A 20,000-nucleotide genomic window follows, 5' to 3' on the forward strand; every position below is an offset into this window, starting at 1 on the left:
CTGTGTGTATGCTTGGATGTGTGGTGTGCCCTGATATGTTATGTGCTGACCTGCAACCATCTTTACTCAGGATGCCATCTTGAGCTATGGTATCACACGGTGCCCATTAAATAACTCCACTCCTATCTTCATCATCACCATCTTCCTTTTCCTCCTGCATCTCCTCTTTCACTGCCTCCTCTAGGTGAAGGGATTAGATCTAGTCTCCTTAACTCCTTCGGCACACAGACATACAGTAGTGTAGTGTGGATGATACTAGATGATTTTATTCAGGTGAGGAGAGATCTCTCGGAGTGTTGTGCTTTGTACTGTGCTTCTTTAGCCATTTTGCAGCAAGAGGTCTATCCATAGCTGAGTTAAACTGTCAGTAGCAAGAATACCTTGCACTGTACCCCACCCACACCCATAAATGATGCACTGTACCCCACCCACACCATTAAGTGATGCACTGTACCCCACCTACACCATTAAGTGATGCACTGTACCCCACCCACACCATTAAGTGATGCACTGTACCCCACCCACACCATTAAGTGATGCACTGTACCCCACCCACACCATTAAGTGATGCACTGTACCCCACCCACACCATTAATGATGCACTGTACCCCGCCCACACCATTAAGTGATGCACTGTACCCCACGCACACCATTAAGTGATTCACTGTACCCCACCCACACCATTAAGTGATGCACTGTACCCTTCCATTCAATAGCCTAGTTAGCTGCAATAAAAATATTAATGGATTGTGACTGAGCCTCTCAAGCAGTAAGATGCTTTGGCAGGCAGTTTGAAGGTTGGCAGTGTGGCCTTCCTCAGATATATCCCTTGTATTTTAGCTTGTCAAGTATTCTGAGAGTTAATACTTTACAAGCTTGATTTTTTCCTTTCCTCACATCATATAGCAGCAGCATGAAGATCCCAAGTGCATCGATTTGATTATTTGTTTATTTTTGTACACCTTATTGACAAGGGACTACAACGAAAAGCAAACAGTAACAAACGTATTGGCCCTTTGAGGCAGTTTGTTATAGGGTAGGTTATAAATAATGTTGCCGTTTGTACTAGATAATTTGGGGGATCCTGGTTCTGTATAATTGAATATTTATTTGTTTATTTTTTTAATAATTATTTCATAGTTGGTATTTTTACACAGCTTGGTACATTTCTGTGTATATTTTTGTACAGCATACATCTATCTATCTATCTATCTATCTATAGCCCGACACCCTAATCCCGCAAAGGGTGGCCGCAGACAAAACGCCTCCAAGTCACTCTGTCACCCACCATTTGACTACCCTCCCCCCAACTCACCCCCCCTCCCTCATATACCTCTCAACTCCATCCCTCCACCTCATCCTCAGTCTACCCCTCCCTTTCCCTCCCTCCACCTCACCTACATACACCCTCTTAGTCAGTCTTTCATTCTCCATTCTCTCCACATGTCCAAACCACCTCAGTGTATTTCTCCTAATCTTTTCATACATGCATATATTCAGTAATGTTGTAGTTTACCTTTTTATCCATTGAGTGAGTGGAGGGGAACTTGAAAATGGGAGATTTGACATGGCTTGAGAAGTTAGTGATAAGTGTCAATACAGGGACATTGAAATATTGTTGTCACAGCCATCTTGGATGAAAACAGGTATTGAGTGTCAAATAGTAGATACAGAATACTGTATGTGATTTTTGTTTTTGTTTATTGTTGTGTCAAAAAGTTTGTTTTCATTTCATTTGCTCACAGCCAGACACCCATAGCATAAAATCATCCACCACAACCACATCCACCACAAGTTTGGTTGTAGCTTTCATTAATGTAACGTTCACCATGCACATGGAAGAGAATTATTTTACTCGGGTAACAGTTCTTTGCTGTGTACATATGGGTTTCTATTCATTGATCTACATCCATTGTTTCATATATATATACTGTATATATATATATATATATATATATATATATATATATATATATATATATATATATATATATATACACACACACACACACACACACACACACAGTATATAGGCTACTTGATTTGTCAGTCTGTCTCTCACTCCCATCATACTCTGGTTTTTCTGTATCTGAGTTGTGTTATGTTGCACCTTAGTTCCCATGGTCAGAACCAACTCATCATCTCTCTTCAGCCTCATGAACAATTGATAAACTGTGAACCCATTCAGCAGAAAGTGGGGTTTTAATTATGTATGTGTATAGTCCTGGCATGGTGTGTGTCCGTATACTCATGCATGATGAAGTGTTCTAGTGGCTTGCATTGATCCATGCATCTAGGCAGTTTCCAGTTATCATATTCATTGTCAATACTGTGATATTCCATGTAGAACTGTTCTTGAGGTATTTCATATTACTTCATATCAGGATATTCACACACTTTCATTTTTACCATAGCATATTATTTTCTCTTAATTGTTTATCCTGTACAGTACTAATTTTAAGTTTTTATGATAATGTGAGTGAAGTGAAAATTGTTGATTGGAAAAGGTGTAAAAGAAAATTAGCAGTTGTTACAGTGTATGGATGAAAGTCAAGTTCAGCATAGTCTTATGGAAATCTAGAGTATTTTAGTACATGAGTGGCTGTGCCTCTCTTGTACTGATAAATAATGCCTATTAAACATTCCAGTTAATCATATTCTGGATAACTCATTCTAGATAACTTACCTTCAGTTTGGAAGCAGATCGTAATTTGTAGTGTAGTGTATAGGAAGGAGGGTTTGTTGTAGGTGAAGTCATGGCAGAATAGGAACACGAATGCCTGGTGATCCTTTTGTTAGGGTTACCCAGTGGATGCATTGTTGGGTAATACATAGATAGGTAGACTGTAGTGTACACCACTGTAATCCCCAAACATCTGTATGGAATTAATAACATCCTAGTAATCCTTGATGCCTTCAGTATGGGGCTGCCTTTACTAATTAATTCAAGCAACCTCCGGATGGTTTTATTTGGCATGGGAAAGACATCTCGTTGTGAAGGGGTTACAAAATCCTCAAAGCTTTTTTCTTGAGGGGTTTCCCATCACCTGGAAAAAGAAAATCAAGTGGCAGTAGCAAGAATTAGATATGGAAGACATCACCACACTGAAGGACTTTATTTACTCATCTTACTCTTCAGAAAAGGAATGTTATTATACATTATTATATTTAGCTGAATAGTACAATTAATTGTGTTGTTCAGCATGCAGTGTTGGAAGTGGATAGTGAATATTGTGTTTGATGATATCTCACAAATCTTTAACAGTCTTTGTATGGTTTTGCATCTTAATTATTACATGCATATGTGTGTGCTGAAGTACTAGGTAATTACTAATAATTTGTTTATTTCATGTAATGTACCATAATTACTGTATTATTGAAATACTTTCTCTTTTCATTGCCTTGTTATCTTCTGTTGCTCTCTGATATCTATTAAAGTCATTTTCCTCTGAATTGGACTGTACTGTACAGTAGTTACTGAAATGTATGAACTGTAACTTCTCTTATTTGCCCTTTGTGTAACTTGCATTTAAGTTTCAAAGTATCGTGCAGTTTCTGGAGCGTCATGAAAGAGTTTACCGTAGTGTTAGGATCCCCATCTGACTGACCTCCACCCCACCCACAGCTGGATGACTTGAGTTCGGACAGTGACGACGAATACTTCGATGTTGTGGCCTTACCAGGGCTGCGACCTCCCCCCCAGCCCTCCTCCCCCAAACCTGGCCCCACCACCCAACCCCCACCACCCAAACCCAGCCCTGCCACCCAGCCCCCACCAGCCCCCCACCTACCACCCACCCACAGCCAGAGCTTGCCCGCGGTGAACAAAAGACTGGCAGCCGGAAAGATGGGTAACACGTTAGCACAAGCAACACCAGCAGCAACAAAACAGCCAGAAACTAACACAGCAGCAGCAAAGCTCAAAGAAGCCAATGAAACTGCAGCCAAGCAAGCAGGAATTAACACCACAATATCAGAGCAGTCTGGAACTAATGCAGCAATAACCAACACTACCAAACATACCACATCAGTTGTCACCAAACCAACACAGGCGGCAAACACATCAACACAGCCAGGGGCAACAGGAGGTTTACCATCTAAAGGGACCACAAATCTTACATCCTCTGGCACAACAACCCAGCCTGGTGACAGAGTTGGCATCTCTCACAAAAAGTACCAAGCTCCCCAGCCCCCTGCTTCCAAGAACCCACCTGAGACACAGCCAGCACTAAAGCATGAGGATAATGCATCTGTCAAGAGTCTGTCAGTGTCAAAAGAGCAGCAGTCAAAGGTATCAGAGAAACAATCACTTGAGAAGCGTAATACTGTCAAGGAGTCATCCTCTGTCGTGGATAAGACTGGTACAGTTATTGAGTCAGCTGCCTCTAGGAAAGGCTCTGTTGCTGCTCCGTTAAACAACTTGGCAGATGATGCTGACAAAGCTTGTCTGAAGAATGCGGACAGTTTAGCAGCAAAGGACATCCCAAAGACTCACCGTGCCCCTTCCTTCAAGAAGTACCCTGCTCCTCAGCCACCCTCTTCCTCCAGCCGTCCTCAGTCAATGGCCCTCAACGAATCTGAAGAAGGAGCAGGCCATGGTTCCTCTACTCTTTCAACTGCAGCTGCCGTGGCTCCTGATGGAACAAAAGAACTTGATAAAAGGAAAGATTCTGTTAGTGTAGCTAATGGCAATGTAATAGACCCTGACAAGAAGGACAGCACATTATCTCTGACCACTAAAGACCCAGGCAGCTCAGCACTAAAATCACAAGCATCAGGAGCACTAAATAATTCTGGAAGTAAAGTAACAGACACAGCCTCTGCCAGTCGAAAAGTACGTGCTGGGAGTCCAATACCTGACAAACCCACAGTAAAAGACATGAAGAAGACTCCAGCTGTTGTAAAGGGCAAGCTGGAGATTGCCACAACAGATGGTGCAGCAGCAGTGGAACAAGACACCCCAGAGGAAGGAAAAGTGAAGCTGCAAATCCGAGGGTCAGATGGCAGTAAGGATCTCAATACAAGTGGATTTGGCAACACAGAAGCAGATAAACAGTTGAAGACTAAAGCTGCCTCAGGAAAAGAAGAAATGAATATGCCTAGTGGTGAGGGTGAAAAATTGATGAATGGTTTTGTGGATGATGAATTGCCTGAAGAATTGGAAAAACCAAAGGATTCTAGTTCAGGAGGAAATAAATCAAGTCTCGTAACCAAAAATAAAATTGCCATGAAAAAGAGTGAGCCAGTGATTAATGGTAGCATTGATGAGGCTGATAAAGCCAAACAAAATAGTAAGAGCAAAGATAGCACAAAATGTAATGAACAGAAATCCACAGATAATGTTTGTGAGATCACCAGTGATCAAAAGATGTGCAATGGTGTTCATGATGAGAGTAAAGAGACTGGTGACAACAGTGAAGAGAGTGTGAAGAGCAAGAGGAGAACGGAATCACAGAGCAAGGAAGGCAGTGACAAACAATCTGAAAACAAAGAGGGTAGTCAAAAAGAATCACAGAGTAAAGAAGGCAGTGGTGTTGGGAGCAGTGAAAGAGACAGTCGCTGCAGCTCAGTGGCTAGTGATGCCTCAAGAGCCATGTCTCCTGATGTTTCACAGAAATCAGGAGCCAAGCGGAGCAAGAGTGGGAAGTTGGCCTCAGTCTTGAACAAGTTTGAAGCTGATGACACATCACAAAGTAGTGACAAGGGGAAAACCAAAGCTCCCAAGGTTGGCAAAATCACTGGTCTTGCCAGCAAATTTGAAGGTGGAAGCCCTGTGGCACCCAAGCTAGATGTAAATAAACTAAAGTCTCCTTACAGTGGTCCATTTTCTCCTGAGAGAAAGGCACCAGAACCAAAAGTCCCCAACATTGCTGGAATCAGTATGGCAAAATTTGGCAATGTTGCAAAATTCAAGAAACCAGGGACAAGTAAGAAGGATGATGGGGATAAGTCAGAAAGTGCAAATACCACAAAGAAAACTGAAGAAAAGGCAGAAGATAAGTCAGAAAGTGCTAGTGCCACAAAGAAAACTGAAGAAAAGACAGGAGACAAGTCAGAAAGTGTGAGTACTAAAAAGACAGCTGAAGAAAAGTCAGATTGCAGTAACAAACCTATTGATGCAACTCAGAAAGAAAAAGAAATAAAAAAGAGTGACAGTGAGGACAGTAAAAAGGTTTCATCAGAAAAGACTGATGTAAAGGAGATTGGAGATAATATGGAAGTGGAACAGAAGGAAGAGAAGAAAAGGCAGCCAAGTAGCAGCCAGGATAGTGTGAAAGAAGACTCCACACCACTTGTCAATGGGGATGCCAGTTTAGCTGACAGTGATGTGTCAACGAGTGAAGGCAAAACTAAAGTAAAGAAGAAGAAAATCAAACCCAAGACCACTCCTGCCCCTGATATACCCACCATGACCACATCATCTGGAAAAACTACAGATTCTCCATCAGTCAAGAAAAAGCTAGAAAGAGCAGTTTCTGGCAGTTCGATAAAATCTAATGATATTCTTTCTGAAATCTCTAGTCCAGCTAAATCAAAGACTGAAAAAGTTGAAGGAGCAAAAACTGAGAGGGTCAAAAAGGAATCTGATGCAGCAAAATCCACTGATGCCTGTAAAACAGACTCCACCAGTTTAAAAACCAAGGATTCATTACCTAACAATGTCTGTGAAGAAGAGTTCAGGCAACTGGAGGCCAGTAAAGCAGAAGCAGTGAAGATTGTTGTCACTAAATCAGCTAAAGAAAAAGAGGCTAATGGAAAAGATGTGAAAGAACCACCCAAAGTGGCCAGAATGGCAAGCATTGAAACAGAGATCCATGAGGGAAAATCAGAGACATCTGATAATACAACTATTGCTGCTAATAAAGATTCTAATAATACAGCTCCTGCTGCTGTTATTAAAGATCCTGTGATATCTAGTTCTGCAGGCACCCCAGCAGACAAGATCAAAATTCCAGAGCTCAAACCAACTGATACTGGAGACAATACCAAAGAATCAAAAACAGTTGTTGATTCACCAGCAGATGATAAGGAAGCTAGCACCAAGGCAAGCAGAGATAATATCAGTGTGTCACAAATAGTCAAGAAGAATGTTTCAGCAGATTTAAAAGCTAAACTAACCCATGAAAAAACTCCAGTGAAGACCAATAGTACTTTAAAAATAACCAGTGAGAATATTTCTGCAGATTCAAACAGTGCCCTTGAAGTAAGCAGTGAAAAGTCCGCTGAAGGGGGAAACATTAAGTCAGCTGATGTTACTACACTAGAGGTTGAAAAAAGTACCCCCAAAACAATCAGTGAGCAAGATGTAGCAAAGGTTAATAGTCCTAGACTATCCAGTGACAAAAGTATTGCAAGTTCTGGCAGTACCCTCAGAGTTAACAGTGAAAAATCATCAGTAGATGGAATCTTTAAGTGTGGTGACATTACCACATTGAGGGTTGAAGTAACTGATATAGGAAGTAGCAAAAATGAGACTGTAACAATGGCATCACCTTCCCTAACCAGTGGGGAAAACCAAGTTGCTAGTTCTGAAGTTTTAAGTGACAAAACAAAGCCTGCTGAACTTGCAGATCAGCAGGCTGCTACAGCAGAAGTTGAAAAGATAAAAACACGCTGTGATGAAATGTGCAGTGGAGATGCATCAGTAAGGCCAAAAGAACATTTTATATCTTCACCAGTTCCAAATTATTTAAAGAAAACAGAATCATTTACAAGTATTTCAGAAGCAACAGCATCAACACTTCCAACAGTTGATACAACATCAATGCGGAGATTTTCCAGAGAAACCTGTGAAATAAGACAAAAGATTAATGAAGTAATCTTGAGGACATCAACAGTGCTGCCACAACTTGAATCAGAGGTAAAGGCCCTTGCAAGGGAGGCATCAATGTTCCTTGAGACTGGGAGGGCAGGTAGAGCATCAGTGTCCCCAGCCAGACTTGCCCTGGCCCAACGAAGAACCACCAGTACTGGGGAGGATGAAGAGGAGGTGTTTGAGGATGCCATAGACCCTTCACAGTTGGACACCCTAATGCCACTCCCAGATGTGCCTGGTGAGAGAGAACGCAGGTCACGCTCCCGCACCCCACTTGAGGGACCTGAGCGATCCCCATCTAACAAGTGCCTGGTGGCTCAGACAGAAGCCCTTCTCTCAGAGACAGATCGCCTCCTCCGTAGGTCTCGCTCTGACAAGTCTCTGAGGCGCTCCTATACCAGGTCTTTGTCTTCAGCTGCCCTTGAGAAAGTAGGTCTACTTGTCCCCCATGGATCCCCTTGGTCCCTGGGCCTTATTCTCCGGAGGTTAGGAGGTTTTCTAGCATTTCTTCCATACCATACCAGTGTGCTTCTGCACATGGCACATGGATATTTCCTTGTATGTATTGCATTCAGTCCATGATGCTGTTAAAAATAAAGACATACATAACGTACAAGAGGACAGCGAAGTGTAATATGCAGAGTATGGTCTAGGTGACATAGTAGGCTTTGTTGCATCTCTTCCTTATTGATTAGTTTTGCATATTACGTTTCAGCATTTTCATTTGTGCTGTATATATTGTTTTAATATCAACATAGTATGCATCAACAGCATACAGGAGGGTATTAATGGAAAATGTGCTGAATAAATTGTTTAGGAAGAGATGTTTAGAGTATGGGATAAATCATTAAAGAAGAGATGGTAGAAAGTATCCTAAACCTATGAGAATATGGGCCCTTGTGTGTCTACCCCACGTGATTCAACTTCACCTGAGAATCTGTAATTGTGTTTGTGTAAAGCTGCCTGCTTCCTTGCATCCCTTCTGTGTTTATTGTGATATTTAAAGTGCCCTCATAAATTGTGATTTGATTTGTAACCTACCCTGCACCTCTGTTGTTTTGTTTTTATTGTTGTTTACAGTTAGGGTCAAAAGTTTGCCTGCTATTTCACTGTCTACCTCACAATTACATAATGTTTGCTACTCTCCTCCTGTATGCATCATATCAGAAAGTACCATTTATTAACATATTACCCAACAGGGAGGTGAGAAGTAGAAGAGGTGAACTACAGGTCAGGCATTTTTTCCCCAACTGTGCCTTGTAGTGGCAATAATGGCGTGATGTCTCTTGGTACTGTTATATAGGTTTATAAGTGCACAATACATAGATTCAGTTTTCTGAACATTGTGCTTTAGATTCTGCACAAGTTTTCATCCTTTTATTTTTTGCAGTCAGCGCAGGAAGTAGTAGAGGCGAAGATTGGGCTCATAGCAAGTGAGATGGCGTGTTCCGTAAGTGGTATTGAAAATAAGGATGGGTGGCCAAGCCCATGCCTTCTGGCCTTCCAATACTATGCTTCTCTCATTTAAATTTACTAATGTTAAGTATAATGTCAGGTCTAGAAATGGTTGATTCTCTGATCCTGATCCATTTACATGCAAATTAATCCATTTATTTTTCAGCAGTTACTATTATTACATTATTTTTGTGTGAATTATCAAGATCAATAACCAGCTTAACTATAGCTAGACTGCTCCATACCAGTGCTTCTCCAAGATGAAGATTACCCATGTTGTCATTACCACACATCATTGTCACATCATTGTTTGACCCTTGCATCCCAGGTATATTCATGATTTTTGCATAGCTTTAACTACTTTTCTTTCTTTAATGGAAGGGGTATTGTAAGATGCAAAGAACATAATTCTCTCATTTCTAAATAGAATAATAATTTTTAGTCACCTTGCAGCAAAAAACAAGAGGTTCCGGAATCCAGGGGGCCTCTGGGACCTAGCAAGAGACCCATACCATTCATTTGCCCAACCAACAATGAGCTCAATAACAGGAGAGCCATGGTATATAGCAAAGGGGAAGAAAGTGGATAAAAATAGGCGAAAAGTATGCACATCTACATTCCCCCGGGGTGCAAGGGTTAATTTTTAATTAACTTTTGCTAATATCTTCATCCTAAGAATGTTCATAAGATACCGGTAGTTGAAGAATATTATATTTCCTGCTGGCTCACTGCTAACATACTGGCTATGGCCATGTTGTGGATTGATTAATGTTTTAATGGTAACTCAGTTGTTGAGGTCAGCTTTGAGAGTAAAATCTATTTGTGTTCTGTGTAGAGTGTTCATTGGATTTGGTCAGTATTGCTGTCACTAGAATTTGTTGTAAAGAACACATATTACTTTTAAACCATAGACTTCTTAGTTTGTAACCTCATTTGCATATGTTGTGTATAGCTAAGACTTCATGTAGCTTTAAATGCTTATACGAATTTATTATGTTGATAGCTGGCAGAGGTGACGGCAGACCTGTCCGAGGAGCACAACACGGCACACCTGGCTGGGGAGAGGCTGGAGGCTGAGCAGGCTGAGAGAATGAAGCTGGAGAAGGAGGTTGAACGGCTGCAGGTAATATCATCACTGGAACAGTGTTGACTGATTTTTTAGGGTCACACTGGACAGGACATACTGACTATATGTATGATTCAACCTTCAAATTTCTCTATCCCAAGAGGTAGGAGAAAGTTCTGTTTTCCTTATGTGTCATGAAAGACTGTTGAAAAGAATGAGAGTGGAAGGTTGGAATCCCCCCCCCTCCTCCATACTGTGTGTATCTGCATACAGTAGCCATGTGATAACCTCACAACTTAGCATTTATGTTGTAGGAGAGAATAAGATATACTGTATTATCATGATTAGAAATTTACTGACACTTCTCAACCAATGAAGCAATGAAAGGGCTTACATGAAATGTTGTGTTGTGCTACCAATATGAAGCACTCAGCGGAAGAGTGTAAGAGGAAGGATACTTGTGTGACTTTCAAGGAGAGATGAGAAGTGTGAAGGCAGGACACAGTTCTGGTTGGGGATTGTCAGTGAACTTTTGTTTGTGATAGTACCTGGGACTTCCTTTCTCCCCTGATTATTGTCCCTAAGGAAATTCAAGAGCCTTTTCCTTAGGTTTCCCTTTTCATCATCATCATCTGGACCCCTTTCCCACCCTAGGGCAGGGTGAGGAGTAGCAGTGTCCAGACAGCCCAAATACTGAAAATTGGGCTAAGCAAAATATGATGATGATTAGGTTTGAAGGGTGTTCTGCAAGTCACAGGCAGCATTGTTCCCTTGATAAAGTTGTGTTATGGTCATTGTGTAGTTTGCCATGGAGGTGGTTTGTTTGTGGCCACCCCTTACTGGATTAAGGCATTTGTCCATAGATAGAGAAAGATATAATTCACGTCTCCACATCTAAGAGCCAAAAGCATGCATCTTGTTTCAACAAATATGACTACAGCTAGCCCTTTTATTTCTTCTTTTCTAGGTGTATAGTTACTGACATTGCCATGTAGAGTATTTTACTTGAAAATGCTCTTTGGTGCTGAAAGGTTTAGTAACTACATGAATTAACTTTTGGCTGTGATGATTTTTGTATTTTATTTTGCCCACCTTGAGACAACTTTTTGCTTTCTCATTCCTTGTTTCTGGATCCAGCTTCACCCCCATCTTTAAGTAGGAAAGAGGATCAAGGTGATGATGATGATGATGATGATAATGACAGTACTTTCATTTGGTTTTGGAATAGTCTCTTGGATGAAATGAATAATCATAAGGCTTCTGATACAGTCAGTAAGTCAGTCAGATGTTGCCATACACCTTCTTAAGGAATCTCCATATTGAGGTTGGCAATGATACAGCTGATGTTATCTTTGGACTGGAGGCTAAACCAAGTGCCAGAACCAGCCATGGTAATTACAGTACAGTACATCCTAGTAGTTGCTGGAAACCATGGGGAAAGATGAATTCTCATATGTGTCATAATATATTTAACAATGTAAGAATATCAACTTGGATATTGATTCTGTTTACATGTGACTGCATCCCACCATGGGAAGGTCCCAAGTTCAACCCTGGTGAGGTGCTGTCATCTGCAAAGGGGCACTGGATCCCACATGGTGTATGCACTGTAATTTACCTGTAGGGCAGCCCTGTAGAAGCAGCACCTTGCCTGTGATATACAGTCTGCTCAGCCAGACAGACTGGAGTTAAGCAATGACAGCAAAAACTTGTGACTGAATGTTTACTGCCTGAATGTGGAGATTGTGTGGCTAGTTATCAGTCTTGTAGTCACATTTCACCCTCATGCTTGTACCTTCCAGTGTCAGTGGAAGAGTGCTGATCTAATTGTTTCCTTTGACGTACAGGACAATGTGCGAGCCATGACTACAGCCAATGGTCGGCTAGAGGAGGAGCGTCAGGTGCTGAAATCAGAAGTACTAAATGGTGACGCCCACGACGATGACGATGACGATGAACACGATGCCTCCCTCTATCGCCGCAAGTACCAGTGGTGTCTGAGGGAGATGGAGCTGCTCAAGAAGCAACTCAAACAGCAGCAAGAGGATGACTATGACCACCTCCTTCTTCTCAAGAAACAGCTTGAGAAAAAGGTGAGGCTGGATGTTCACTGTACTGTATAAGATATAGAATGAAACAGATGGGCTCAATCAGCTTTTTTAATGCAGAAGTATCAGTAGGGTTCATTGGTGCAAACTGAACTGTTATTGAAACTGCTGGTTTTGTAGTTCTGGATCCTGCATTAATAAAATGGAAACAGTGCACTACATGCAAAACTGAATTGGACAAAGACTCATCAATTTGGTGCTTCATGTGTAATGTCAGTAATGAATACTGTATTTGTGAATCTGGTCCAGTACAGCACTGCAATTATACTTGGGACAGAGGTGAACAGTGGGCTAAAATAAGTGATGAAAATACATGACGAATAGTGTTAGTGACAGGAGGAAGTATGAAAATATTCATACCAAGGAGAGATGAGAATACATTCAGGGGCAAAAATTCACCTAATATTTCATTTCCCCTGTTTATCACCTTCCCCTGCCAGCAGGTATTCTCGAGAAAGGCTTAGTAATTTTCTCCATCTGTAGATGATTTTCCTTTGATATGATGCATCAGGGAGGAAAGTGATGTACAGTCTCATAATTGAAGTAGACATTGCAGAATAGTAGGAGGACTGACTGTATGTATATCCCCAGCTGTATGTATATATATCAATGGAGTACAGTACTGTAGTAGACCAGATGGAGATGATATATATTTGTGGAAGCTTAAATGATTGTGTCGCCCATTTTACTAGGCATGTTTGATAGTTCTTCCATCTGTATGCTTTCTCTTTCTTTGTTACTGGATCTTACCCTACCTTCTCATTTTAGGTGGGAATAGGGTTTTAGATGATGGTGATAATGATGAGAATGATGCGTTAAGATTATCATTTTTGAAAGTGTATTAAAAGGTTGTGTTGGAGACAAAGACCTTTACTAGATGATAAAAGAGAATGAAAGATAATTTAGGAGAGAAAAAGAATGTAGAAAAAAAAAAAAGACTGAAGAAGCCATAGAAGTGTGAAAGGATAGGGTAATCTCAATCTGGGGAACTTAATTCATACCCATCATTGACTAGAGATATTCAAGAGAGAACTAGGAAGAACAACATTTATTTTCAATGGTACACTTCACTATGGATAATACTGGGCTGGCTGTTCTCTTACCATATGACAAGAGTGCTGTACGTAGTGCATAGTAATATGCAGTAAGAATGTACAACTCATAGTGATAAGTGAGGGATGTGTTCTGAAGAACCTCAACCTTTCCATTATAACTGGTAGAGTAAAATGAGAGTAACCAGCAAATCTGCTTTGTATGTAATGAAGGAACTTTAGTAATGGTGTAAATTTTTCTGTAATATTTTGTGAACTTATTTAAAACAAACGAACAAAAAAAAAAAAAGTAAAAAAGTGACAGTGAGGACATATATATAGCAACGTGCACTAATGTATTATTTTTCTTTGGTTGTAGGCTGCCGATGCCTATGAAGAAGTGGAAGAACAGCGCCAGGTTGTCGCTCAGATGAAGCGCAAGTCCCAACGCCTCCAGGCTGAGATGAATGACTTAAAGATCTTACTAGAGGAGCAAACTTCACGAAATAACCTCCTGGAAAAGAAACAGAGAAAGTAAGTCCCTCAGTTTTGCTGTTCAGCTATTTGCATTATCCCATCTTTAGGTAGGAATAAGGGCTGGGATGATGATGATAAAATTACAGTTTGTTGCAGGGAGAAAGACCATATGCATTATTACGTACATTTCCAGATTTATTTCCTTTTTTCAACTAAAGATTATTGATCTGTTTCGTAAAGTATTCCTAATTGCACTTTTCATTGTACTGATAAGACATTTATGTCTTTGTCAGTAGCTCACCATGGGACAACCTAGAGCAGCGTTTCTTAACCTTTTCCGACCTCAGCACCCCCCCATCATAAGGTCTCAGTCCAGCACCCCTTTAAATCTGGTTACTGAGACTGCAGTTGCTACATAACTGCAGGATTAAAGTGAAGTGAAGTACTGCTTGACAGTTTATTTTATACTGTACATTCTCAAATTAAAAAAAAAATCATGGATGCCAATACTGAGCAAAACCAATAAGAAAAAAAAAAATAATACAGCAACTGCTAGCACCCCCTAAAATTGATTTCAGCATCCCTAGGGGTGCTAGCACCCCAGGTTAAGAAATGCTTGCCTAGAGGCTTGTCCTTCACTTCTCTACAAAGCATGCATTCAAATAATTGACAGTGATAACACTGATAATCATATTATGCAGGTTTTAGCAGTGAATATAAATAAAACTGATAGTATATGAGAGAGAGGGGTGTCAGGTGTGGGGAGGACGGCAAAAGGGCAGGGGACAGGGTGACATGGAGGCAGTTTGTTTGTGGCCACCCTTTATGGGATTAAGGTATCTGGCTACAGCTAGATAGACATATAGTTGATGGAATATATTAATCACAGTTGCTCAGCAAAGCAGCTTAAATGTATGAGTAATTAATGAGTAAATGACTCGGGTATTTGATCCAAGTTACTTGCCAACCCTCCTCCAGGGAAAATTTTCAGATGCATAACAGCCTGCAGTAACCCAACTTCTGTCATATCATGACGAAGTGTGCAGTTAATTGAACACCAGACTTTGCAATTTGTTGTAATTCATAACTAAGCTTCATTAAACACAGCTTTTACATATTCTTAGATATCTATATTTTCCTTATATCAGCAATAACTAACACATGTATACATAATTCAAAAACCTTCAGCATATAAGAAGTTAAATGAAGTCATGACTCTTTGCAGTTCATGTGTTGATGAAGTGGGCAATAAAAAATATTACAATTTTGTCTGGTACAGGTTTGACCAAGATATGTTAGGAGTACAAGAGGAACTGAGACATGAACGTGCCAACAAAGACAAGATCCAAAGAGAAAAAGATCAGATCCTGTCTGAGAAGTATTCGTACGAGCAGGAGGTTTCGGTGAGTACTCTGATTCTGGTTTTATTAGGTACACCATATAATTTGAACAGCATTTAATACATCAGTAGTATGTCATTTGATCATTGGCTCTCAGCTTGTTAAAGACTCATTTTAAACCCATTCTGTGATTGGAATACAGTACAGTACTGTACATAATACACAACCAGCCCTGCTTCCTCTGCCTGTTACATTCAGTATATACTCTTTCCAGTAGTATAATTGGGTTTGAAAGCAATTTATATTTGCTTGGTTTCAAATTACATAGCTTATTGTTTGAATGAACTTCATTTACAGTTTTTTTTTTTGTTAGGTTGTGATTTGTATGCTTTGTAGAATATTGTACAGAAAGTCAATTTTATATGTAAGGGATATTTTCCAAAATATCACATCTCATATAACTGGTATTGTAAACTGGAGGAAGCTGGTAGATCAGCACTGTAAGTAGCTATTACACTTAAATAGGCACTTTTATATAATTTGTTATGAATTTGATATTGAAAAAGAACACTTAAAAAAGCTACCTACAGCAAGGACTTGCTGTTTTTATGATGATATATTTTTGTGTTTGCTCTGAAATCAGGTAAGTACCATGATCATGTTCACATAAACTTGATGTACAGTACTTCAAATGTTTGGTTGTTTGTGGATTCTACCTCACCCTATTCTTTGGTATGAAAAAATTGGTCAAATGATGGTGATAATGATGGTGATGAAGTTGATGAGGATGAGGATGATGAAGTAGAAGTGGGAGAAAGAGGTTGGGTTGATTATGATGATGATGATGGAGTGGGAGGAAGTGGACAGGTTGATGATGACAGTGATGATGGTGATGATGTAAGAGTGGGAGAAAGATATCAGGATGATGATGATTTTAGATGTCGATGATGATTAGGAAGAAGAGGAGAATGTTATACTAGTACAGTATTGGTAAGGTTACAGTAAGAGCTGTTTGTTCTGGTGTACAGGACAACAGTACTGGATGGGCACTGGGTAGCCTGGGTACTACTTTGAATCATTTTGTATTTTTTCTTCTGACATTCAGCAATTTTTTGTTTTGTTTCTAATGGTTTTGTATATGCATGCATGTGTCAGCCTTGTTCACCTGATGGCAGCTGTCTTTGCCACATAGTCTGTGGCAGCATCTCTGTTCACTCCCTTAACACTGAGGACACTGAGGAAGTTTTGTAGGATCTCATACCATATCTTCCTGGATCTGACTTTTGGTGGTTTACTCTCTACATTCAAATTCATATATCATCTTTCATTTTCTCAACATGATGTAGGAAAAACTGCAGTCCAAGGGCAGTCAGGGAGGGTATACTCATGTATAGGAATGACAAGAAAGCAGTTTGGTTTGTCCCAGTGTACAGTCACCCAAAGTGACTAAGTTGAGTGAGTGGATGGTGGGTGTCCCCATCTACCTTTTATTACTAGTAAATATTACATTATCATCCTTTATCATTATCAGCATAATTAAGCAACTTATCTCTGGCAACATGTATCTGGTATTATAAGCATGATCTCAGTACATAAAAAATAACACAAACTTTTGTAGTATCCAGAAACATGAATGAAGTCTGTCATAATCTCTTTACCACCTGTGAAATTTTAATGGAGTTGCAGATGATATGGTATCTAATCAACATGCCCCTCCCATTATATTAGTACACTGCATTACATAACCCAAAGATTACACATGACAGTTGGTGGGTTAAATGATAATTGTTGTACAGTAGTAGAGTCAGTACTGTTACTACCTTGTATGTGACAAGTACCCTGCTCTACTTAACCATTTCACTGCCAGAGGCCTTTGATACATTGAATAAAATTGCTTGGCAGTAGCAAGAATGAAATAGAAAAAAATACTTTATTGTAATGAATGAGCTGTTGGACTTTATTTTTCTGACACTTCACGAAGAGATCCCTACCCTAAGTTGAATAAAATAATTTAGTGGGAGAACAAAAATACAAAGGATATTCTTGCACCGAAGGGGTGAATCATGGCAGACAGATTACAAAGACATGCTTGAGACTGACCTTTTGTTGCGAGAAGAAAACACTACATCCACAGAAGAGAAAGAACATTTCCAAAGCTTGCTATGGGAAGTATGATTTATGTTGTCCACTTTAACATTACCTGAAAGTGCCATCTTCCCATCTTGAATGCTGATCTGTAACAAGAGATTAACACTAGAAAACAGTGCTAGTCACAAAGAAGTACTGTGGAAAGGATGTAGAGTCATGGTCTTGTCTCATACTGCTGTTAAAGCTGCATGAATTAGCATACAAGAGGACAAAAATCTCCACTGAGTTATAGTGACAAGTATAATTCAGAAATCACAGTGGTACAACATGGATGTGGACCCAACCAAAGTGAGGAATCCAAGGAATGAGGTAAAGTGCAGTACTGTGATTTGCAAGGGTAAGCAACCCTATTCATTACAACTTCAGCCAGATTGTGTCATTTTTATTTTATTCTTCTAATTTTTTTTCCATCCATCCATCCATTATCCAATCCTGCATTGTCCCATGAGAGGCGTAGGAGCCCAGGGCTAGGCAGTTGGTCCCGACATTTAAGATGAGAGTGACCAACCTCACTCATCCCTGAGTGGCTTATTTTTTTCATATGATTTTATTCAGCTTAGGATAGATTTTTTAAACTCAAGGGATTATTTTTAGCCGTTGTTAGGCTCATCACTAAAAAGATTCCTCTGTCATCAGAATAAATTAATGCGGCAGTGGCTTAAATAAATTAATCAGGGTGTATTCTTGGTGCTGGTGTTAAGAAAGGCATCTGGAATTGAAGTACAGTACAGTAGTTGGAAATAGTAATCCCTTCACTGGCAGTTTACTCTTTCCTTCTAGCTGGTGACTTGATTATACCGGGCTTTGGGATTGTCTGGAGTGAAAGACTAACACAGAAGTATTGGAGGTGTAGGAAAGCTTCCAGTTTTTAATAGTTTTGTGAAGTCTATGTTGAAGAGTAAAACATGTATGGCTTCTCTGCCTCATTGTTGAATGTGGTCTGTAAAGTTGTCCTTCAGACCTCAGATGGTTTCCCAGCAGAAAGGAAAATCACTTGGTAAAATAGATATGGTATATTGTTCCAAGAGGTTTAAGGGTTGACTCCTGAACTGCATTGAGTTTAACTCTGTTGAATAAAATAATTTTGAGATAGTAAGAATGAAATAACAAAGTGCAGTATGGTTATCACACTGAAAGGGATAATACTGTATTCACATTATTCACTTGTGTTCCTTGAATAACCCTCAGAAATGGAAGGATTTGCATGCATCTTATCCCACTCAAGTATTATCCTTTGAGTCAGATAATTTCACTTTCTTCTTGCTGTTACCAGATGACTTTATTCATGTTAGAACAGTCCCCAGGAAGTGAAGGGATTATTGAAGTTAGCCTCTTGGGTGTAAAAAATCTGTCATCGAAGTGGAAAAACATGGAAGATAACGATCATAAGCTGAATAAGATAATATGGCAGTAGGGTAAATAGTAAGATGAATAACACATAATTTTACTGAAATGTACTGGAGATGGTTAAACTACAAGGGCTTTCCTGTAAACTGAGTAAAATAATCTGGCAATAACAGTAACAAAGTACAGAAACCTGTCATTGTATTGATGGGTGTAATGGAGATAGTTTAACTAGGAGAGGCCTCACCTAGTCTAAATACTGTAAGTGTCTGGTGGTATCACACACAAAATGCTGTACAGTAAATAAGACATTAACATATTGAAAGTTGTAATGGTGATTGTTTAACTACAGCTCGTCTTCCCTAAAGTAAAATTACTTGGCAGGAACAAAGAAAATTAAAAAGAAATTACTGGATTAATGAATTACAGTAGAGTGCCGACACATGCAAGCATGTTGGAGCCTTTAAAAACGAAAACGAAAACGAGTAGAGTATTTGGAGAGCACTGTATGGAGGTCCAAAATGCAAAAGTGTTATCTTAACTTCTCTGGCAAGTTGACAAATTAGGGGTTAAATAGATTGAAGGGGTTAAAGAGAACTTTCCTTAACTCCTTCATTGCTAAACATCATTTCAGAGTTGGGTAAATTTTGAAGGTAGCAAAAATAAAATTCTGGTAAATAGTATAATATTGAAGGGGCAAATCTAAATAAAATCATCAGTTGGTAGGATCAGTAAAATGAGAAAGGAGTGAAGACCACAGCAATGAGTGTGGAGTGTTATGAAAGAGAGCGTGGGAGATAGAACAGGAGGGACCAGGTGAACTTAATACTATACCTGTCTCTTGTTGCTGCTGCCTCACCCACACACCTTCCTCCCACACCACTTGTTGCCACACTCCCTCACTCCCACACTACTCCCCCAAACTCCCTTAATCCCACATCACTCATCCCCACACCGCTTCACCACTCACTCCCACACCACTCACCCCCACACACCCTTACTCCCACACCACTCTCCGTCATATTCCCTCTCCCATAATCACTCTATGGCTGTTTTATGTTGCATAGGAGTCTCTGTAGTACACCTCTTCCTAATAGGAGTCTTCATAGCACCTCTTTCTAATTTATCTTGCTTATAACATCTTGACATTCTCTTGTATGTTATATATGTCATTTTAAGATAATTTTCACTAACAACATGCAGTTGAATATTGTT

At 39.9% G+C, this 20,000-nt stretch overlaps 1 protein-coding gene across 1 annotated transcript in view; it reads left to right on the forward strand.

Annotated features, from left to right (window-relative positions):
* LOC145396485 (unconventional myosin-XVIIIa-like) overlaps positions 1–20,000 on the forward strand; it is a 474,506-nt gene that overhangs the window by 389,784 nt on the left and 64,722 nt on the right. Inside the window, exons 20-23 of the mRNA XM_080269857.1 lie at positions 10,275–10,394; positions 12,185–12,430; positions 13,856–14,010; positions 15,233–15,356. Of these exons, the coding sequence (XP_080125983.1) occupies positions 10,275–10,394; positions 12,185–12,430; positions 13,856–14,010; positions 15,233–15,356 (645 nt within the window). The remainder of the gene's footprint in view (positions 1–10,274; positions 10,395–12,184; positions 12,431–13,855; positions 14,011–15,232; positions 15,357–20,000) is intronic.

The sequence above is a fragment of the Coenobita brevimanus genome, chromosome 38, assembly GCF_032717465.1.
Source record: "Coenobita brevimanus isolate Jiangsu-jjx chromosome 38, ASM3271746v2, whole genome shotgun sequence".
NCBI lineage: Eukaryota > Metazoa > Arthropoda > Malacostraca > Decapoda > Coenobitidae > Coenobita > Coenobita brevimanus.